Source organism: Oncorhynchus masou, chromosome 22 (assembly GCF_036934945.1).
Source record: "Oncorhynchus masou masou isolate Uvic2021 chromosome 22, UVic_Omas_1.1, whole genome shotgun sequence".
NCBI lineage: Eukaryota > Metazoa > Chordata > Actinopteri > Salmoniformes > Salmonidae > Oncorhynchus > Oncorhynchus masou.
Window position 1 is genome coordinate 336,805 of NC_088233.1, and position 23,921 is coordinate 360,725.

General features: G+C 44.2%; 1 protein-coding gene across 1 annotated transcript; it reads left to right on the forward strand.

The window, feature by feature from the left end:
• Positions 1-236: 236 nt before the first annotated feature.
• On the forward strand, positions 237-15,167 carry LOC135508870 (cholesterol side-chain cleavage enzyme, mitochondrial). The gene is made up of 9 exons (XM_064929073.1): positions 237-658; positions 2,017-2,172; positions 3,424-3,623; positions 5,996-6,199; positions 6,683-6,843; positions 7,159-7,325; positions 10,330-10,408; positions 10,524-10,715; positions 14,861-15,167. Exons 1-9 carry the CDS (start codon positions 396-398, stop codon positions 14,981-14,983), a joined length of 1,545 nt encoding a protein of 514 aa, XP_064785145.1. The 5' UTR covers positions 237-395; the 3' UTR covers positions 14,984-15,167.
• Positions 15,168-23,921: the final 8,754 nt, after the last annotated feature.

Below are 23,921 nucleotides of genomic sequence, written 5' to 3' on the forward strand. Positions count from 1 at the left end.
ATGTCCAAATGCCACCGTAATTGAAGAACAACCAACTTTTTGGGTATTTTCTTAGAAAACAAGATTAAACAAGACTATTCAACTAACACACAATCCCAACAATTAAATCCCCAGCGTTAACATCTTATGTTAGGAAGTTGGATATTTCAGCATTCTAAGAAAGTCCCACAGTAAACAGAAGACTAACCCAAAGTGTGTGTCTGGATGAGGGGAGCCTTGACCTGCCATAGGCTGACACCATCACATCACACAAGCTGTCCCCGAAAGAAACATTCAAGGATACAGGGGAGGGGAGACACAGTGGAGAGGTAGACAGAGAGAGCATAGAGCCAGATGAGAAAAAGAAACAGACAGAAGAAGAGTTAGAAGAAGTGAGGTAGGATAGAGACGCTGCTATGATAGTGAGGTGGAGTGTGTGTCGCAGTTCCCTGGGTCTGCCAGCTTGTGGACTACCCAGTGCCCGCCACAACTCCAGTATGCCGGTGGTGCGCCAGGCTCTGTCCCCAGACAACAGCAGTACGGTCCAGAACTTCAGTGAGATCCCAGGTCTCTGGAGAAATGGACTTGCCAACCTCTACAGTTTCTGGAAACTAGACGGATTCAGGAACATCCACAGAGTCATGGTGCACAACTTCAACACCTTCGGTCCAATATACAGGTATGATACAGTCAGATCTATAAACAGGTAAGAGACCGTGCAACTTCAACACCGTCAGTCACAGTCAGACCCATAGACAGATTAGGAGGTTAGTAAGGATATTCTCTACAACTGTATTTGCATTTTGTATTTAACTAGGCAAGTCAGTTAAGAACAAATTTGTATTTACAATGACAGCCTACGAAGGAACAGTGTGTAAACTGCCATGTTAAGGGGAAGAATGACAGATTTTTACCTTGTCAGCTCGGGGACCTGTCGATTACTGGAACAACGCTCTAACCACAAAGCTACCTGCCTACACATTATTATAGGTGGCCAATCAGTGCATGGTCCTCTGTAGGTCAGTTAGTAGAACATGGTCCTCTGTAGAACATGGTCCTCTGTAGATCAGTTAGTAGAACATGGTCCTCTGTAGTTCAGTTAGTAGAGCATGGTCCTCTGTAGTTCAGTTAGTAGAACATGGTCCTCTGTAGATCAGTTAGTAGAACATGGTCCTCTGTAGATCAGTTAGTAGAGCATGGTCCTCTGTAGATCAGTTAGTAGAACATGGTCCTCTGTAGATCAGTTAGTAGAACATGGTCCTCTGTAGATCAGTTAGTAGAGCATGGTCCTCTAGAACAGTCAGCAGAACATGGTCCTCTGTAGAACAGTTAGCAGAACATAGGCCTTGAAATGCTAGGATAGTGTGTTCAATACTCAGGACCAAATATATTTAAAAATGTATTCACTAAAAACTAAGTGGCTTTGGCTAAAAGCATCTGCCAAATTGCATAAAATTGGACAGGCCTACGGTAAGAATCAAAATGTCATTCAGTTATGATGTCAATGGGGACAACGTTATAATAGTATTAACCTTTGTCTACCCCAGGAAGAGTAGCTGCTGCTTTTGCAACAGCTAATAGGGATCCTAATAAAATACCAAACTAGTGAAGCAGTGAATACTGTATTGTTATTATTCACAACTAAACGTTTCAGCTCTGCAGTGAACCATAGTTATAGCTAGAACCCACTTCAACGTAACGCTTCAATACGGTTTGTGTTGATGCTGCAGACAAAACACTCCATTTTGGAATTAGCTTTGTTGAGGGGAGCAATCTTTTCTATCAGACAAATACAATATGAAACTAGCCATATAGAATCATTAACATTTAGAATGGGATTTCTACGAGCAAAATATGTTTGATTGTAACAAAGGTACAGTCTGCTATATTTACTGGGGTTCAAACATGCTTCATTGTCCTGCAGGGAGAAGATGGACTACTATGAGTGTGAACAAAACCAAAATAAGTGTATTTTACCAACAAAATCTTTGAACATAAATTAGACGATCTGCTGTTCTCTGTCATTGTTTCTGACAGGGAGAAGATAGGCTACTATGATAGTGTAAACATTATAAAGCCGGAGGATGCAGCCATCTTGTTCAAGGCAGAAGGACACTACCCCAAGAGGTTAACGGTGGAGGCATGGACCTCATACAGAGACTACAGGAACAGGAAATATGGAGTCCTGCTCAAGTATGTACACTGTTCTGTTATATCTGTCAAACAGTTGTTTAAATAAGGACTTTCAAATCAATGTCATCATAAGCTTTCCTTTTTGTGATGTTTTGACTATTAACACTACGGTATTATAGCCTGGGCAACAGTCTCTTGACCCTTCATTCCACTCCTTGCCATATGCATTTGGCAATGACAAGAAGTGGAATGTTAGCTAAAGAGACCGGTACCCTGGCTAACAGTTTAGGGTTTACCCAAACTCTACTCTGTTATCTCAGATATCTTTTCACATTGCCATATCTACAGGCCAGCCCAGTACAGCTTGGCTTGGTATGGCCCTATAGTGTGGTAGATGGTAACCAGACCAGGTGTGGCCCTATAGTGTGGTAGATTGTAACCAGGCCAGGTGTGGCCCTATAGTGTGGTAGATGGTAACCAGACCAGGTGTGGCCCTATAGCGTGGTAGATAGTAACCAGGCCAGGTGTGGCCCTATAGCGTGGTAGATGGTAACCAGGCCAGGTGTGGCCCTATAGCGTGGTAGATGGTAACCAGGCCAGGTGTGGCCCTATAGTGTGGTAGATGGTAACCAGGCCAGGTGTGGCCCTATAGCGTGGTAGATTGTAACCAGACCAGGTGTGGCCCTATAGTGTGGTAGATTGTAACCAGGCCAGGTGTGGCCCTATAGTGTGGTAGGTGGTAGATGGTAACCAGGCCAGGTGTGGCCCTATAGTGTGGTAGATGGTAACCAGACCAGATGTGGCCCTATAGTGTGGTAGATTGTAACCAGGCCAGGTGTGGCCCTATAGTGTGGTAGATGGTAACCAGGCCAGGTGTGGCCCTATAGCGTGGTAGATGGTAACCAGACCAGATGTGGCCCTATAGCGTGGTAGATGGTAACCAGACCAGATGTGGCCCTATAGCGTGGTAGATGGTAACCAGGCCAGGTGTGGCCCTATAGTGTGGTAGATGGTAACCAGACCAGATGTGGCCCTATAGTGTGGTAGATGGTAACCAGGCCAGGTGTGGCCCTATAGCGTGGTAGATGGTAACCAGGCCAGGTGTGGCCCTATTGTGTGTATCAGGCATTATTGACAGATTTTGTGATTGAGATTTAGTTATTGACACTGCGTTATTGAGATTTAGTTATTGACACTAAGTTATTGAGATTTAGTTATTGACACTTAGTTATTGAGATTTAGTTTTGCTGGTTCTGTGACATTCCAAAACAAAACAATTCACAACAAGGTTTGGTCTTTTTCTCCCTGTAGGAATGGGGAGGACTGGCGGTCCAACAGGGTGATTCTGAATAGAGAGGTGATCTCTCCCAAGGTATTGGGGAACTTTGTTCCTCTGTTGGATGAGGTTGGAAAGGACTTTGTGGCCCGAGTACATAAGAAGATAGAAAGGAGTGGACAGGACAAATGGACCACCGATCTTTCTCAAGAACTCTTCAAATACGCTCTGGAATGTAAGTCCGTTTCACCTAATATTTACTTCTGTCTTGAAACCTGTGATGACCATGTTTTATACACTGACTCATACCAGTACAGCCTTGCAAAAGTCTTCATCCCGTGTTTTTCCTATTTTGTTGCATTGTATAAATAAATAAATAAATTCATAAAAAATCCTACAATGTGATTTTCTGGATTTTTTTCTTCTTATTTTGTCTGTCATAGTTGAAGTGTACCTATGATGAAAATTACAGGCCTCTCTCATATTTTTAAGTGGGAGAACTTGCACAATTGGTGGCTGACTAAATACTTTTTTGCCCCACTGTATACATCTGTTCTGAAATGCCCCAGAGTCTGCAACACCACTAAGCAAGGGGCACCACCAAACAAGCGGCACCATGAAGAACAAGGAGCTCTCCAAACAGAAAGTTGTGGAGAAGTACAGATCAGGGTTGGGTTATAAAAAAATATCCAAACCTTTGAACATCCCACGGAGCACAATTATTAAAAAATTGAAAGAATATGGCACCACAACAAACCCTCCCAAGAGAGGGCCGCCCACCACAACTCACGGACCAGGCAAGGAGGGCATTAATAATCAGAGAGGCAGTAAAGAGACCAAAGACAACCCTGAAGGAGCTGCAAAGCTCCAATTCGGAGATTGGAGTATCTGTCCATAGGACCACTTTAAGCAGTACACTCCACAGAGCTGGGCTTTACAGAAGAGTGGCCAGAAAGAGCCATTGCTTAAAGAAAAAAATAAGAAAACACATTTGGTGTTTGTCAAAAGGTATGTAGGAGACTCCCCAAACATATGGAAGACGGTACTCTTGTCAGATGAGATGAAAATTTAGCATTTTTCTAGGAAAATGCTATGTCTGGAGCAAACCCAACACCTCACATCACCCCATGAATATCATCCCCACAGTAAAGCATGGTGGTGGCAGCATCATGCTATGGGGATTCTTTTCCATCTGCAGTGACTGAGATATTGAAGGAAATTGAAGTAATGATGGATATCACTAAATACAGGGAAATTCTTGAGAGAAACTTGTTTCAGTCTTCCTGAGATTTGAGACTGGGACGGAGGTTCACCTTCCAGCAGGACAATGACCCTAAGCATACCGCTAAAGCAACACTCGAGTGGTTTAAGGAGAAACATTTAAATGTCTTAGAATGGTCTATTCAAATCTCAGACCTCAATCCAATTGAGAATCTGTGGTGCAACTTAAAGATTGCTGTACACCAGCGGAACCCATCCAACTTGAAGGAGCTGGAGCAGTTTTGCCTTGAAGAATGGGCAAAAATCCCAGTGGCTAGATGTGCCAAGCTTATAGAGACGTACCCCAAGAGACTTGCAGCTGTAATTGCTGCAAAAGGTGGCTCTACAAAGTATTGACTTTAGGGGAGTGAATAGTTATGCACCACTCAAGTTTTCTGTTCTTTTGTCTTATTTCTTGTTTGTTTCACAATATAAAATATTTTGCATCTTCAAAGTGATAGGCATGTTGTGTAAATCAAATGATACAAACCCCCCACAAAAATCAATGTTAGTTCCAGGTTGTAAGGCAATAAAATAGGAAAAATGTCAAGGGGGTGAATACTTTCGCAAGCCACTGTACCAGATTGTCTCAAATACTGTAAGGTTAACATCTTATATTTCTGCTAATATCTTACTTCCTTAATTAGGTCCATCGCTGATGACAACTATTATCTTACTTACTTAATTAGGCCCATCACTCCTTAGGGGTCATAGGACATCGATGATGACAACTATTATCTTACTTAATTAGGCTCATCACTCCTTAGGGGTCATAGGACATCGATGACGACAACTATTATCTTACTTACTTAATTAGGCCCATCACTCCTTAGGGGTCATAGGACATCGATGATGACAACTATTATCTTTCTTAATTAGGCTCATCACTCCTTAGGGGTCATAGGACATCGATGATGACAACTATTATCTTACTTAATTAGGCCCATCACTCCTTAGGGGTCGTAGGACATCGATGATGACAACTATTATCTTACTTAATTAGGCCCATCACTCCTTAGGGGTCGTAGGACATCGATGATGACAACTATTATCTTACTTACTTAATTAGGCCCATCGCTCCTTAGGGGTCATAGGACATCGATGATGACAACTATTATCTTACTTACTTAATTAGGCCCATCACTCCTTAGGGGTCATAGGACATCGACAACTGGTGTCTTCGGCTGTCGTAATGTACCCTCCTCTACTGTATATTATACTATATTTACCTGATATTGTTGCATGTACACTAAGTTCAGTATTGTACAATGTCTCACATTTGCTGTGCTGTAACGCGGTAGGTTCTGTTCTGTATGGAATGTCTAACCTGTGTTCTCTCCTCTACAGCGGTGGGTTCAGTTCTGTATGGAGAACGTCTGGGCCTGATGTTGGACTACATCAACCCTGAGGCCCAACACTTCATTGACTGCATCTCTCTGATGTTCAAGACTACCTCTCCCATGCTGTACATCCCCCCGGCCATGCTTAGGAGGGTAGGAGCCAAGATCTGGAGAGATCACGTAGAGGCCTGGGATGGCATCTTCAACCAGGGTAGGACAATACTCATAGCATATCCCTGTGATATCTGAAAACATTGAAGGGTTAGGGTCAAGGGGAAGGATCAGGGTCAAGGGATGGGATAGGGTCAAGGGGAAGACTTAAGGGGAAGGATCTGGGCCAGGGGGAAGGATCTGGGCCAGGGGAATGGTCAGGGCCAGGGGGAAGGGTCAGGGCCAGGGGGAAGGGTCAGGGCCAGGGGGAAGTGTCAGGGCCAGGGGGAAGTGTCAGGGCCAGGGGGAAGTGTCAGGGCCAGGGGGAAGTGTCAGGGCCAGGGGGAAGTGTCAGGGCCAGTGGGAAGTGTCAGGGGTGTCATCTATTTAGGGAAACCAAAAAAGTAAAGCCAGGAAGAAGACAGTTGTCTGTGATCTGTATGATGCATTTAAGATCCCAGATAACACTGTGTTGGTGCTGTGTCTTTATCAGTACCTCTGTTGGTTCACTGTTATACTGTCCTGATTACATTACGGCCCCCAGCGGACCGCTGCATCCAGAACATCTACAGGACGATGCGTCAGGACACTAACACCCACGGGAAGTATCCAGGAGTCCTGGCCAGCCTTCTGATGTTAGACAAGCTGTCTATAGAGGATATCAAGGCCAGCGTCACTGAACTGATGGCTGGAGGGGTTGACACGGTAATAACCTGTATATAACCTCTCTATAAAACATCTATAACAAGCTGTGTTTAGAAGACATCGAGGCCAGCGTCACTGAACTGATGGCTGAAGGGGTAGACACGGTAAAAAACTTGATAATGACTTCCAACAGTAATCACCTTATCCTGTTGTTTAGGCCTGGTTCTGTGAGGCTGTATGAGAGATATCCAAGTCAACTGATTAGTTAGTTAACTACCAGAAAGGGTAGACAACCAGCCGTATTTCAACCCTCTGGGATCAGTTCATGAACCGTTGCCTCTAGTAGTTATCATTCTGCTCTGTAATGTATTTCAGACATCTATCACCTTGCTGTGGACTCTATATGAGCTTGCCAGACACCCTGACCTCCAGGAAGAGTTGAGGGCTGAGGTGGCTGTAGCCAGACAGTCTACCCAAGGAGACATGCTACAGATGCTGAAGATGATACCGCTGGTCAAAGGAGCGCTGAAGGAAACGCTGAGGTCGGACAGACAAGATGACTGACAAACGATAGCTGATGTTAACGACAATGACTACCTAAACAAGACAATAACTACAATACCAATTATTATAAACCCACAAAACCAGTATACAGTTTTATAAATTTTATTTCACCTTTATTTAACCAGGTAGGCTAGTTGAGAACAAGTTTCTTTTACAACTGCGACCTGGCCAAGATAAAGTAAAGCAGTGCATAGCAAACAACATCACAGAGTTACACATGGAATAAGGGTGGGTGCTGCTATGGTGACCAGTGAGCTGAGATTAGGCAGGGCTTTACCGAGCAAACACTTATAGATGACCTGGAGCCAGTGGGTTTGGCGACAAGTATGAAGCGAGGGCCAGCCAAAGAGAGCATACAGATCGCAGTGGTGGATAGTACAAGGGGTCTTGGTGACAAAACGGATGGCACTGTGATAGACTGCATCCAGGTTGCTGAGTAGAATGTTGGAGGCTATTTTGTAAATTACATTGTCGAAGTCAAGGATCGGTAAGATAGTCAGTTTTACGAGGTTACGTTTGACAGCGTGAGCGAAGGATGCTTTGTTGCGAAATAGGAAGCCGATTCTAGATTTAATTTTGGATGGGAGATGTTTAATGTGAGTCTGGAAGGAGAGTTTACAGTCTAACCAGACATCTAGGTATTTGCAGTTGTCCACATATTCTAAGTCAGAACCGTCCAGAGTAGTGATGCTGGACGGGCGGGCAGGTGCAGGCAGTGATCGGTTGAAGAGCATGCATTTTGTTTTAATTGCATTTAAGAGCAGTTGGAGGCCACGGTAGGAGAGTTGTATGGCATTGAAGCTAATCTGGAGGGTTGTTAACACAGTGTCCAAAGAAGGGCCAGAAGTATACAAAATGGTGTCATCTGCGTAGAGGTGGATCAGAGAATCACCAGGAGCAAGAGCGACATCATTGATGTATACAGAGAAAAGAGTCGGCCTGAAAATTGAACCCTGTGGCACCCCCATAGAGACTGCCAGAGGTCCACACAACAGGCCCTCCGATTTGACACACTGAACTCTATCAGAGAAGTAGTTGGTGAACCACGCAAGGCAGTCATTTGTGAAGCCAAAAAGCTGTTGAGTCTGGCGACAAGAATGTGGAGATTGACAGAGTTGAAAGCCTTGGCCAGGTCAATGAATTCAGTTGCACAGTATTGTCTTGTATCAGTGGTGATTATGATATTGTTTAGATCCTTGAGCGTGGCTGAGGTGCACCCATGACCAGCTAGGAAACAAGATTGCATTGCGAAGATGGTACGGTGGGATTTGAAATGGTCGGTCATCTGTTTAACTTGGCTTTCGAAGACCTTAGAAAGGCAGGGTCGGATAGATATAGGTCTGTAGCAGATTGGGTCTAGAGTTTCTCCCCTTTTGAAGAGGGGGAAGACCGCGGCAGCTTTCCAGTCTTTGGGGATCTCAGACGATACGAAATAGAGGTTGAACAGGCTAGTAATAGGGGTTGCAACAATTTCGGTGGATAATTGTAGAAAGAGAGGCAGTGATCACTCACATCCTGGTTGAAACAGCAGAGGTGTATTTGGAGGACAGGTTGGTTAGGATGATATCTGTGAGGGTGCCCGTGTTTACGAATTTGGGGTTGTACCCGGTTGGTTCATTGATAATTTGTGTGAGATTGAGTGCATCAAGCTTAGATTGTAGGATGGCCGGGGTGTTAAGCATGTTCCAGTTTAGGTCACCTAGCAGCACGAGCTCTGAAGATAGATGGGGGGAAATCAGTTCACATATGGTTTCCAGAGCACAGCTGGGGGCAGAGGGTGGTCTTTAGCAAGCGGCAACGGTGAGAGACTTGTTTCTGAGAAGGGGGATTTTTAAAAGTAGAAGCTCAAATTGTTTGGGCACAGACCTGGATAGTATGACAGAACTCTGCAGGCTAACTCCGCCCCCTTTGGCAGTTCTATCTTGTCGGAAATGTTATAGTTCGGGATGGAAATTTCCGGGTTTTTGCTGGTCTTCCTAAGCCAGGATTCAGACATTTACATTACATTTAAGTCATTTAGCAGACGCTCTTATCCAGAGCGACTTACAGACGCGGCTAGGACATCCGGGTTGGCTGAGTGTGCTCAAGTAGTCAATAAAACAAACTTAGTGAGGAGGCTTCTAATGTTAACTTGCATGAAACCAAGGCTTTTATGGTGACAGAAGTCAAAAATGAGAGTGCCTGGGGAGTGGGAGTGGAGCTAGGCACTGCAGGGCCTGGATTAACCTCTACATCACCAGAGGAACAGAGGAGGAGTAGGATAGGGGTACAGCTAAAGGCTATAAGAACTGGCCAGCCTGAAACTCTTTCTAAATCTAGTGGAAGCTCTAGGAACTGCAATCTGGGAGGACTTTGCCTTATAATAAAAGTGACAGCCATTGAAAATAGTGGTAGGCTGAATTTTGTTTTTGGGGGATGGTTTGTCCTCGGGGTTTCGCCTGCCATATGAGTTCCGTTATACTCACAGACGTTATTTTAACAGTTTTAGAAACTCTAGTGTTTTCTTTCCAAATCTACCAATTATATTCATATCCTAGCTTCTGGGCCTGAGTAACAGGTAGTTTACTTTGGGAACGCTTTTCATCCGGACGTGAAAATACTGCCCCCTACCCAAGAGAGGTTAAACCAGGTGAGGTCACCGCATATGTGGGAGGTGGAACTAAAGGGTTAGCTAATGCGTGTTGAGCAGGGCAAGAGGCTCTACAGTGAAAAAAGGCAAGAATCACTAACCAGAACAGCAATGGACAAGGCATATTGACATTAGTCACAGTATATATCATGTCATTACTGATCATGAATATGTTTTATGTCATTGCAATGGTGCAAACTACTGGTTAGACATTAGAAGTGAAGTCACAATGATCATTTTTAGAGATTAATTTCAGATATTGCTTAAACATCTATACTCTTCATCTGTTGAGGTCCCTGGGCCACCTACTGGTTAAGCATTAAGTCAAGTCACCATCTTCTTCTGTCCGTCAGGCTTCATCCAGTTGCAGTCAGTTTACAGAGATACATTACAGAGGAAATCGTCATTCAGAACTATCACATACCTTGTGGGGTAAGAGGAGACAACCAATGACATATGGTTGCTACTGTATTTACATTTGATCAGAGACTTTGGTTGATGGTTTGGGAGGGCAGTATGTTATGTGGTGTGTTCTCACTCTCTCTAGACTCTGGTCCAGTTGGGTCTCTATGCGATGGGTAGAGACCCAGATGTGTTCCCCAGACCTGAGAAGTACCTCCCGTCCCGCTGGCTGCGGACAGAGAACCAGTACTTCAGGAGCTTGGGCTTCGGGTTTGGACCCAGACAGTGTCTTGGACGACGCATAGCTGAGACGGAGATGCAACTCTTCCTTATACACGTGAGGTTCACAGCTCAATGTTTGAATGACTATTTAAAATCTAAGTCAATCTAAGTAACATGTTAAAAATAATTAGATCAAAATCTGTCAGTTTAAGCTAGAGATATCAGTTTTGTTGCATGGGCTGCATCTCAATCCATGTCGGCCTTCCGCATCTGGCCGAGCTACAGCGATGTTTGTCAGACCATGAGACATCCCATCTGCGGTGGAAGTTGGCCGAGCTACAGCGATGTTTGTCAGACCATGAGACATCCCATCTGCGGTGGAAGGTGGCCGAGCAACAGCGATGTTTGTCAGACCATGAGACATCCCATCTGCGGTGGAAGGTGGCCGAGCTACAGCGATGTTTGTCAGACCATGAGACATCCCGAAAATGTTTGTAGCGTTCGAATACTAATATGACCCATCTATGGAAAGACTCTCACAAACACAGTTGTGCTCTCTACGACCCCCAGAAGTGTCTGGGGACTCGTCTGAAGGTCATACAAACACATGGAAATATGGAGGTCGTTTTGAACCAACAGAAGTTAGGGGTTAAATATGTGACTGGCCACCTGGATTTGGTCTTATGTAGCAACATTTGAAATGGTGTTTTTTTCATTGGATAAAAATAGAAACATAGAGCTAGAAAATTGTATATCACACACTGCAGTTGAAGAACAATTGGAAATTTAAATCTGCTTTGGAAGTTGATAAACTTGTAACCCCACTTTTGAGAAAATGGCCCTTGAATGTTTTGGTACCTACTGGAGGGCTCTTCTTTGTCTACACCCCTTCAGCATCATTCACACCCTCTTAAACCTTAGCCCCACCCATATCTTTAAGATATTTGCGAAACAGAGTGATTCGTTTATTAATCAACCAAAGATTTCAAGACTAAAAGTGGTAAAAGTAGTAGCCTACTATAAGGAAAAACTCCAGGTAAAAATTCACTTCATCTCATCCTTGGCCAATATACTAATCTGACTTTGGTGCAGGTCATGTTCTTCACATTACCGTCTCTGGTAAACACATATATCAAATAAAATAAAAAGTTGATTTGTCACTTGCACGGGATACAGAAGATGTAAACAGTACAGTGAAATGGTTACTATAGTAGCAATATCAAAATCAGAAAGTGTCCAGATAAACATATCTTATAAATATTAGATGACACTTACCCGACACACTTGTCTAAATTGATGAGTCACGTGAAAGAAATGCTGTAACCCCCAACCACATCTAAGTGGATGGGTCACTGTTGTCTAGACATGTACACATGTTCATGAAATACAATGCATGGCTGTAATCACCCCCAGACACACCTGGCTAACTTGATGGGTCATGTCGTCATCTGGCAAAGTGTTTTGTTTAGACATGTAGCTCGCTAGCTAAATAATGAAACGGCATAGTCCCAACTCATACCACTACCAACCAATACAAACATTGTCATAGCTGTAGTCTAAATGTCCAGGTAGCCAAAGCTAATCTACCAGGTTCAATGTTAGCTTGATGACATTAGGATATAATGAAGAATGCAAATTAATATCTGATTTGAATAATATTACTACACAGATCAAACACGTAACTTTAGCTAGCGAGCTGGCAAGCTAACGTTCGCCAGGCAAGCTAACAGTACACTTTAACTTGCAATGAAAATGACTTTCTGACAAACTTCGAAACTTATAATATCTGAAAATGTAGCTGGACTCTTACATGGATAAATGCTTCATGGCAGACTGGAACCATTTAACTGCGTTCTGTTTGTAGCTACATCTTGTTCCGCCAGCGTTGTCTCAAGTCACTCCAGTTCACACTGACCGTGGCATGTGCAGAAAGAAGCAAATCACTTTTTTCAACTGATCTGTCGACAGAACCTGCTAAATTCAGGACATAAATGTTGTTTAGAAAAGTATCAGTAGTAGCTCTCAATGGCTGACGTTATATCTTAACAAAATGGTGCTGTCGAAAGGACTATCAACATTGGTCTGCATGCTACATGGCAGCCCAATCCAAACTCATCTCTCGGCATGTCCAGCACATCCATTATCTCAGCCAATCATGGCTAGCGGGAAGGTTCCTGCCTTTTCCAAGGCTAAACAAAATAGGCTCGTAATTTAACAATTTTATTTGTATTTACAGATGGAATACAAGTTTGTTATTAAAACATATATAAAAATGTTTTATGAACCACAAACTTGGTTACACACCTGTCCTCACAAAAAAAGTGCTTAAATATTAATAAGCTGAACTATTTACAAATGGCTTTGGTGTTGGTTTTACATCCCAGGTAAAGATGATAAGATTGCACTTTCACCGTAGCTTGTGCATGTTGTGATAGGCTGACCAGGAAACAAAAGGTGAACTGGCATGTCAGACATCCCCTGTGTTTTGTGCAATGCTTGCAGTCCTTCCTTTTGTCTTTTGGTATGTGCTTTGGATAGTGGCGCTCACCTTGAGTGAGGGGTCTCTTGTGATGGTTGTGAGGTTGCTTTGGGCCCACAATTCAACCATTTCCAACACCAGCTGCTCTCAGAAGGCCAACTAGGAGAGAGGGGTTTGACCTTTTGCTTTGGCCATCTGCTTGACAATTTATAAAAAATGAAATGCATATAGTAAATGAGCTATACAAAGTCCTCAAAATAATTTATTTACAGACCTTAAAGTATATCCAGTCCTTCTAGAAAGCAATCTTTGTCAGCCTAGTCAAAATTCTCATTGTCCATATCGATCCGAATTCAACTCAAGTATTTTATTCAAAGCTTCTATGTCGGTATGCTTATTCATAGCTGCTTTCTTTTTAGGTTCCTGTTTGATACTCTTCATGTTTACATTTTCTTCTCCCTTGAGAAACCATATTTTATGCGAAAGCGATGAAATCTGTTTACAATGTAATGCTCTGTGCGTCTCATCTCTGCGCCAGGTAGCAATAGTTCACATTACGCATAAAAAGGTTCTAGGCCTTGCTTCGTCCCACCCAGGTCAACTGCATATCCCTGGAAAGCGTATCTCATTGGCTACAAGACTGTCAAGGGGCCATAGTAGCCAGTCCTCTGTGTAATGGATGCCTACAGCGCGTGAGCAGGCAACATCATATTTTTGATGGGCACTCGGTGGACATTCGATGTTCCCATACATCATATGTCATCAGATAGCATTGACTAGATTTGTTCCTACCAACCTAAAGATTAATCTGATAACCCCACATCTAGCTATATCTCAAACAGACCAAATTGAAGCTTACTGAAGTTTGCTGTTTGGTTAAAACATTGTGTAAAATAAACATTTTCGGGACTCTCGGGGCTGGTGATCAATAACGGTAGGTCACAGGCAGACAAATAAGATATTCTCATGTTTACATTGTTTATGCTTGTTTATGCTTCACAATGCTTCACAACGCTAACCAGAATGTAGGTAGCAGCCATCTAGAGAAATGAAGTCATCAACACGCCCTGTCCTTATAAATTCGTATGCCCATATATGGTAGTAAGTCACACCAAAGAGTTGAAAGCACAGATCAATAGCCAAGATACTCAGCTTTCTGCAGACACCCTGCTTTTGCAGATAGGGGCTACCGTTCTCATACAAGACTGAATTAAATAAATGCAAATCTAAAAGGGTCCCCAAATAATATTAAGAGGCAGATGAATGTTGACATGTTCCAGAAGTAATTTCTGCCAAAAAATGCATTTTGATTAAAAAATGTATGTTTACATTCAAATGCCTCTCCTGTGAAGTGATGTGCGACATAGTCCTAGTTTCCTGAAACGAGTCGCATAGGTAGGACAGACACTTAAAAAATCTTATTACTTATGACGTATATTTTTACTGTCTTTTTTGCCATTTATGTGTTATTCAATGCGTTTCTATGGGCAATAGTAGGAAAAGACAAATTCTATATTTTATCAAATAATTGTTTAAATTTTTTATACTTAAATGGGTCCTAAAATTCAAAATCAAATAGCTAAATGATCATGATCATCTTAAAACAATTCAAAATATAAAAAAAACTTTGTTCAAACAACTTATATCATTTTGATTTAACTTTCATTTAGTTTAAACTACTTTTTTTATTCAGCTAGAATTTTTCCTTTCAATAGTACAATGTCACAGGAAGACAGAACAGTCATATGGGTGTAACACTCCCTTGTTCTCTGTCACTGCAGATGCTGGAGAACTTCAGAGTAGAGAAACAGCGTCAGGTGGAGGTACACAGTACCTTTGAGTTGATTTTGTTGCCAGAGAAGCCCATTCTTCTGACCCTGAAGCCCCTAAAGAGCGGCCAGTGATATCATGAAGCCTCTACACAGTAGCTGGTGACATCATGAAGCCTCTACACAGTAGCTGGTGACATCATGAAGCCTCTACACAGCTGACGGTGACATCATGAAGCCTCTACACAGCTGACGGTGACATCATGAAGCCTCTACTCTGTAAGGTCAAAGCGTAAGAAAAATTCTAACATTGTTTTAATAAAACAATAATATAACTGGATTAGTTTATCTTTATTTTGTGGTTGTCTGGTACTTTCTAACTAGCTAGGGCCATCTACTTTAAGTGCTGCCTGTCTTCCCAGTAGCCTAATTGGTATGTGAACTGCTGACTGCTCATCATTTGCAGATGATCAACCAGGATTAAGGGGAAGGGAAATTTGACTGTTGTTGTTTTCGTAATCAGTGGCTGTCTTGGAGGGGAGTGTTTTTGGTCCTGTGTGGCTCAGTCGGTAGAGCATGGCGCTTGCAACGCCAAGCGTCGTGGGTTCGTTTCCCACTGGGGCCATCCATATGCAAAAGTAGTGGCCCCAGCCGACTTGTAAGTCGCTTTGGACAAAAGCGTCTGCTAAATGGGATATATTTTTCTCCTCTCCTAGGCAATCATCAATTAGTACCAGAAGGTGTGCTCTTCACCTCTCCCCTGTTTTCTCAGGGGCAGCTGTGTCAGTGGCAGTCTCTTAGCAAAAGTAATATTATTTTCATCAAACTACGTTTTCTCTCAGTCTGAGAGAATCTGGTCATTGCGGTGGTGGCACAGGTCTACTCAATTCTCTTAAATGGAGATTTTGTGTTTTATCCCTCTCTCTCACCTGTCCATCTTCTCATTTGAATTCCATGCTGTCACTGTCACTTGACCACTCAAGCTTAATATTATTGTCATCTATCGCCCACCTGGTGTTCTTAGAGAGTTCCTCAATGAGCTCGACACCTTGATAATCTAATTTCCTGGCAATGGCTCACTGCTCTTCGTACTTGGTGACTTCAACCTCCTGATGTCTGCCTTCGATTAATTCTTTCCAACTCTCTCTTTTCCCTCATCGCCCTTTCTCAGTCCAATCCCACTCACAAGGCAGGCAATATGCTTTACCTCATCTTTACTGGAGGCTGTTCTCCTGCTAATTCTGTTCTCCTGCTAATCTCACTGCAACCTCCCTCCAGGTCTCTGTTCTCCTACTAATCTCACTGCAACCCCCCTCCAGGTCTCTGTTCTCCTGCTAATCTCACTGTAACCCCCTCCAGGTCTCTGTTCTCCTGCTAATCTCACTGTAACCCCCTCCAGGTCTCTGTTCTCCTGCTAATCTCACTGCAACCTCCTCCAGGTCTCTGATTACTACTATGTTTCCTTTTCTGTCTCCCTTTCCTCCAACCCTGCCCACTCAGCTCCTACCCAGATGGTCTCTCTCTCCCCCACTACTCTCGTCTCTTCTATCCTATCATCTCTAACCAATCAGCTCCTACCCAGATGGTCTCTCTCTCCCCCACTACTCTCTCCTCTTCTATCCTATCATCTCTAACCAATCAGCTCCTACCCAGATGGTCTCTCTCTCCCCCACTACTCTCTCCTCTTCTATCCTATCATCTCTAACCAATCAGCTCCTACCCAGATGGTCTCTCTCTCCCCCACTACTCTCTCCTCTTCTATCCTATCATCTCTAACCAATCAGCTCCTACCCAGATGGTCTCTCTCTCCCCCACTACTCTCTCCTCTTCTATCCTATCATCTCTAACCAATCAGCTCCTACCCAGATGGTCTCTCTCTCCCCCACTACTCTGAGTCTCTTCTATCCTATCATCTCTAACCAATCAGCTCCTACCCAGATGGTCTCTCTCTCCCCCACTACTCTCTCCTCTTCTATCCTATCATCTCTAACCAATCAGCTCCTACCCAGATGGTCTCTCTCTCCCCCACTACTCTCTCCTCTTCTATCCTATCATCTCTAACCAATCAGCTCCTACCCAGATGGTCTCTCTCTCCCCCACTACTCTCTCCTCTTCTATCCTATCATCTCTAACCAATCAGCTCCTACCCAGATGGTCTCTCTCTCCCCCACTACTCTCTCCTCTTCTATCCTATCATCTCTAACCAATCAGCTCCTACCCAGATGGTCTCTCTCTCCCCCACTACTCTCTCCTCTTCTATCCTATCATCTCTAACCACTCAGCCCCGACCCAGATGGTCATGTGCCGTCACAATCTTCACTCTCTCTCTCCCACTATTCTCCCTTCTGCTAAATCGTTCTCCTTCCTATCTCCTGATCCTGCCTCATTGACCGTAGTCTCTTCTCTCTCCACATGGTGCCCTTTCCTGCCTGCTGGCTCAGCCCTCCCCTCCTGCTGAGTGACTCATTGCGAGCTTACAAAACAGGGCTGCGGGTAGAAAAATGAAAGTTCCGGAGGACCTTATCCAGTGTCCTAATCTTCATCATTCTAATCATTCTAATGCTGTTCATTATACCGGGAATAGGTTTGGGCTGGAAATCTCTGTAACTGGGTTCCCTCCATTCAACCCTACTTTCTACACACTGTAGACTGTACATTATTTGCCAATTTGTCATATTTTTTTCAAACTATGTCATCTTGGTTGTTGATCATTGCTAGACAGCCATTTTCAAGTCTTGCCACAGACTTTCAAGCCAATTTAAGTCAAAACTGTAACTAGGCCACTCAGGAACATTCAATGTCATCTTGGTAAGCAACTCCAGTGTCTATTTGGCCTTGTGTTTTAGGTAATTGTCCTGCTGAAAGGTGAATTTGTCTCCCAGTGTCTGTAGGAAACCAGACTGAACCAGGTTTTCCTCTAGGATTTTGTTCATGTTTAGCTCCATTCCATTAGTTTTTTATCCTTACAAAACTCCCTAGTCCTTGCCAATGACAAGCATGCCCATAACATGATGCAACCACCAAGTCAAATGTTATTTGTCATATTTGTACCGGTACAGTGTCAATGTGGAGGCTATATACAGGGGGTACCGGTACAGTGTCAATGTGGAGGCTATATACAAGGGGTACCGGTACAGAGTCAATGTGGAGGCTATATACAGGGGGTACCGGTACAGTGTCAATGTGGAGGCTATATACAGGGGGTACCGGTACAGTGTCAATGTGGAGGCTATATACAGGGGGTACCGGTACAGAGTCAATGTGGAGTCTATATACAGGGGGTACCGGTACAGAGTCAATGTTGAGGCTATATACAGGGGGTACCGGTACAGAATCAATGTGGAGGCTATATACAGGGGGTACCGGTACAGAGTCAATGTGGAGGCTATATACAGGGGGTACCGGTACAGAATCAATGTGGAGGCTATATACAGGGGGTACCGGTACAGAGTCAATGTGGAGGCTATATACAGGGGGTACCGGTACAGAGTCAATGTGGAGGCTATATACAGGGGGTACCAGTACAGAGTCAATGTGGAGGCTATATACAAGGGGTACCGGTACAGTGTCAATGTTGAGGCTATATACAGGTGGTACCGGTACAGAGTCAATGTGGAGGCTATATACAGGGGGTACCAGTACAGAGTCAATGTGGAGGCTATATACAAGTGGTACCGGTACAGTGTCAATGTGGAGGCTATATACAAGTGGTACCGGTACAGTGTCAATGTGGAGGCTATATACAGGGGGTACCGGTACAGAGTCAATGTGGAGGCTATATACAGGGGGTACCGGTACAGAGTCAATGTGGAGGCTATATACAGGGGGTACCGGTACAGAGTCAATGTGGAGGCTATATACAAGGGGTACCGGTACAGTGTCAATGTGGAGGCTATATACAGGGGGTACCGGTACAGAGTCAATGTGTCATGTGTTGTATTGGATTTGCCCCAAACATAATGCTTAACATTCAGGACAAAAAGTTATTTTCTTTGCCCCCAAAAACATCTGGAATATTTTTATTCTGAACAGTCTGCCTTTTTTTCACTCTGTCATTTATGTTAATGTTGTGGAGTAACTACAATGTTGTTGATCCATCCTCAGTTAAATCATCATTGGCCTCATGGTGAAATCCCTGAGCTGTTTCCTTCTTCTCCGGTAACTGAGTTAGGAAGGACGCCTGTATCTTTGTAGTGACTGGGTGTATTGATGCACCATCCACAGTGTAATTAATAACTTCACCCTGCTCAAAGGGATATTCAATGTCTGCTTTTTTTTGTTTACCCATCTACCTTGTTTTCAACCCTTTCAAAACCTACCTGGTCTTTGGGGTTAAATCTGTGCATGAAATTCGATTGAGGGACCTTACAGATAATTGTATGTGTGAGGTACAGAGATGTGGTAGTCATTAGAAAATCATATTAAAAACTATTATTGTACACAGAGTGAGTCCATGCAACTTATTCTGTGACTTGTTAAGCCCGTTTTTACTCCTGAACGACATTTCAGCTTTTCATTTTTATTTATATACTTATTGACTCAAGACATTTCAGCTTTTCATTTTTATTTATATATATATATATTTATACAATTATCGCTGGTCAAAATCACGTCATTCAATTTATACTCTGGTGGAATGTCTGTAGACTGTTGCTGCGACTGTCAGTTTCCTTGTTGCACGGGACCTGACTTGAATGTAACATTTAACTAGTTGCCTTGAACGCAGCTCCCTAGCAATTCAACAAGCACCAGCTGCTGAATACAAGAAGTGTAGACCTTACCGTGAAATGCTTACTTACAAGCCCTTCACCAATATTGCAGTTCAAGAAGAGCTATGAAAATATTTACCACTTAAGTAAAAAAGTATAAAGTAACATAATGTCAGAGGAAAGGCTTTCCTCCTATTATATAGTTCCTGGATGGCAGGAAGCTTGGCCCCAGTGATGTACTGGGCCGTTTGCACTACCTCTGTAGTGGCTTATGACCAGATGCCAAGCGATGATGCAACCGGTCAGCCTCGTGGGGGGGGGGGAAGGTTTTGTTGTGCCCTCTTCACAACTGTCTTGGTGTGTTAGGACCATGATCGTTCATTGGTGATGTGGATACCAAAGAACTTGAAACTCTCGACACGCTCCACTACAGCCGCGTTGATGTTAATGGGGGACTGTTTGGCCCCCGTTTCCTGTCGTCCATGATCAGCTCCTTTGCCTTTCTCACATTGAGGGAGAGGTTTTTGTCCTGGCACCACACTGCCAGTTCTCTGACCTCCTCCCTGTAGGCCGTCTCATCGTTGTTGGTGATCAGGGCTACCACTGTTGTGTTATCAGCAAACTTAATGATGGTGTTGGAGGGAATACAAGAGGGGACTAAGTACACACCCCTGAGGGGCCCCAGTGTTAAGGATCAGGGTGGCAGACGTGTTGTTAACTACCCTTACCACCTGGCGGCGGCCCGTCAGGAAGTCCAGGATCCAGTTGCAGAGGGAGGTGTTTAGTCCCAGGGTCCGTAGCTTAGTGATGAGCTTAATGGGAACTATGGTGTTGAACGTTGAGCTGTAGTCAATGAACAGCATTCTCACAGGTGTTCCTTTTGTCCAGGTGAGAAAGGACAGTGTGGAGTGCGAGTGTGATTGCGTCATCTGTGGATCTGTTTGGGCGGTATGCGAATTGGAGTGGGTCTAGGGTGTCCGTGAGGATGCTGTTGATGTGAGCCATGACCAGCCTTTCAAAGCACTTCATGGCTACCGACGTGAGTACCACAAGGCGGTAATAATTTAGGCAGGTTACCTTCGCTTCCTTGGGCACAGGGACTAAGGTGATCTGCTTGAAACATGTAGGTATTAAATACACTTGACAGTTTCTCCACGCATGCCTTGAGTACACGTCCTGGTAATCCGTCTGGCCCTGAGGCTTTGTGAATGTTGACCTGTTTAAAAGGTTTTGTTCACATCGTCTACCGAGACCGTTATCACACAGTCATCCAGAACAGCTGGTGCTCTCGTGCATGCTTCAGTATTGCTTGCCTCGAAGCGAGCATGAAAGGCATGTAGCTTATCTGGGCAGCTCGCGTCTTGGTTTCCCTTTGTAGTCCATAATAGTAGTCCAGAGCCGGCGTAGTAGGATTCAATCCTGTAGCTCGATGCAGATGTTGCCTGTAATCCAAGGCTTCTGGTTGGGATATGTACGTACTGTCACTGTGGGGACGATGTCGTTGATGCAGTTATTGATGAAGTCAATGACAAAGGTGGTGTACTCATCAATGCCATTGGATGAATCCTGGAACATATTCCTGTCTGTGCTAGCCAAACAGTCCTGTAGTGTAGCATCAGCATCATCTGACCACTTCTGCATTGAGCGAGTCACTGGTACTTCCTGCTTTAGTTTTTGCATGTAAGCAGGATTCAGGAGGATAGAATGATGGTCAGATTTGCCAAATGGAGGGCAGGGAGAGCTTTGTATGCATTTCTGTGTGTGGAGTAAAGGTGGTCTAGGATTGTTTTCCCTCTGGTTGCACATGTGGCATGCTGGTAAAAATGTGGTAAAACTGATTTAAGTTTCCCTGCATTAAAGTCACTGGCCACTAGGAGCACCACTTCTGGCTGAGCATTTTCTTATTTGCTTATGTCCTTATAGAGTTGGTTGAGAGTGGTCTTGGTGCCAGCTTCATTCTGGGGTGGTAAAAAGACGGCTACGAATAATATATATGAGAACTCTCTTGGTAGATAGTGTGGTCTACAGATTATCATGAGGTACTCAGGTACCTCAGGCGAGCAATACCTCAATACTTCTTTAATCACCAGTACCACCCTACTTAACCTGACCAAACAGTCATTCCTCCTCTCTGTTTTGCGTTGCATGCAAGACACTGCGTTTGACTTATCAAAAGTGATACTTTAAGTTAGCTTACTTACTTCATGTACAATGGAGATTGATTTCACAGCCTTGGATTCTGAGATGTTTTCAGACCAAATTCCAGACACTCTAGGTCTGTTGTTTCGGCATGTCGAGGAATGTAAAACCAGGCCTCTAGTCTTGTCGGATTGGACCATCTCCAACCTACAGAAGAAGCACTGGGAAAAGGGATCCTGTTCATCGTAATGATGACAAGGCTGAGATGTTCCACCTGTACGTGGGATCCCGGTTTGGGGGGTCGGGGTGGTGAACACAGACCTTCCGCCCAGTAGCATAAATATATTGGATGCCATGGCTCCGCCCCTGCAGAGGGCCTTCCATTGCACTATGTTCTGCCGCCCACATCTCCTGCCCTCAAACCCACTCTTCTGCTGATCAATGACTGCTGGCAATCCTTGTCCCCCCAACAATGTCACCACCGTGGCTGTGGACTTGGACCTCCACCCTGACCCCTCCTTTGTCCGATTTGCTTGACGGCCTGAATTGGGTTTTCTCCGTCTCATCTATAGTCCTTGCACTCCTCACTTCTGCACTTGACGAGCCAGAAGTTGTCTCCTGCCTCCTGGCCAAAGAGGTGAAGCAGGGGTTTCTGATTTGTCCCTTCTCCTCCCTTCCATTCTCCACCTACCACATCAGTCCCCTAGGAATTGCTACCCAAAATTATTATGTCAAGAATCGTATAATCAATCTCTCCACACCCCACGAATCTTCAGTCTCCAGCATTAACATCCTCATACCCAGTCTTGTCTTCCCCTTGCAATATGCCACAGTCAACCATGCCATCATGTCATTAAGCTTGCTGGCCATGTAGCTTGGCCTGCCAAAGCCGACATCATCTTCGCCTTCAAGGTGCTGCTCCTCCATCCTGACACCTGGCATCTCTTCGGAGTCTGCTGGGAGGGACGGTACTACTTCTGTCTGCCTGCTGTAAGAGGAGCCCTGGAATATTCAACACCTCTGTTGGGTCTAGCTGAATGTCAACGGGCTTCTTTATGTTGTCCATCTCCTTGCCAATCTCCTCACTATTGGCATCCCTTCATCCCCTCCTGCCCTGGGCCTCTCCACCTTCAGCTGCCTTGGCGTACCTCTGAGAAGACAGGAGGCCTCTACCTGCCTCATACTGGACAGTCTCTTCTCAGGTCTCCCTGCCTCAACAAACTTCATCCCTCAGGCTGCTTGTCCCACCTTCTCTCCCAGGCATCCTCCCTGCCTTCCCTTCCCACTCCATCCTATCAGCCATTGCACTTTCCTCCTCCCCTCCTCCACCTTTCTTTTACTTAGATTTTTTCAAGGGTCTTCTGGGGGGGATTACTTTCACCACAGGAGCATAACTACAACAGCCTAACTACCAAGCAGAGATAACCCCTCATCTGCAACCTATGACTTCATCCAGTTCCATCTCATTTCTCCACTGAATCCACCCTCTCACATCCATTTCATGTCTGGTCCTTAAACTCATGAAAAAAGTGAATGTATCTGCAATGTCCGTTTCCTTGGTTATTGGAATGCTACAGAAACTTGACCAAATCTGTGACAAGAGTTAAAAAAAAAAATCTGAATGACTGACTTTTATTTTGTTACACAACTGTAAGCTATTTTCTGTAAGCTCACCATCATTACCTCAAATTATGTTGTGGGATTATTTTCCTTTAAGCTACTTTTTCTTCATTCAAGTTCAGACATGAGTGTACTTCCGGCGCCGACAGACATGGCCGCCTCGCTTCGCGTTCCAAGGAAACTATGCATTTTTTTTTTTTTACGTGTTATTTCTTACATTAGTACCCCAGGTCATCTTAGGTTTCATTACATACAGTCGAGAAGAACTACTGAATATAAGAGCAGCGTCAACTCACCATCAGTACGACCAAGAATATGACTTTCACGAAGCGGATCCTGTGTTCTGCCTTTCACCCAGGACAACGGAATGGATCCCAGCCGGAGACCCAAAAAAACGACTTTGTAAAAGAGGGAAACGATGCGGTCTTCTGGTCAGACTCCGGAGACGGGCACATCGTGCACCACTCCCTAGTATACTTCTCGCCAATGTCCAGTCTCTTGACAACAAGGTTGATGAAATCCGAGCAAGGGTAGCATTCCAGAGGGACATCAGAGACTGTAACGTTCTTTGCTTCACAGAAACATGGCTCACTGGAGAGACGCTA

Bases quoted from the DNA above. Each gene is read 5' to 3' on its own strand.
- LOC135508870 (XM_064929073.1), top strand. From the start codon at position 396: ATGATAGTGAGGTGGAGTGTGTGTCGCAGTTCCCTGGGTCTGCCAGCT. The intron at 6,200-6,682 runs GTAGGACAATAC...TACGGCCCCCAG, and splicing joins GGATGGCATCTTCAACCAGG to CGGACCGCTGCATCCAGAAC. The intron at 10,409-10,523 runs GTAAGAGGAGAC...CACTCTCTCTAG, and splicing joins ACTATCACATACCTTGTGGG to ACTCTGGTCCAGTTGGGTCT.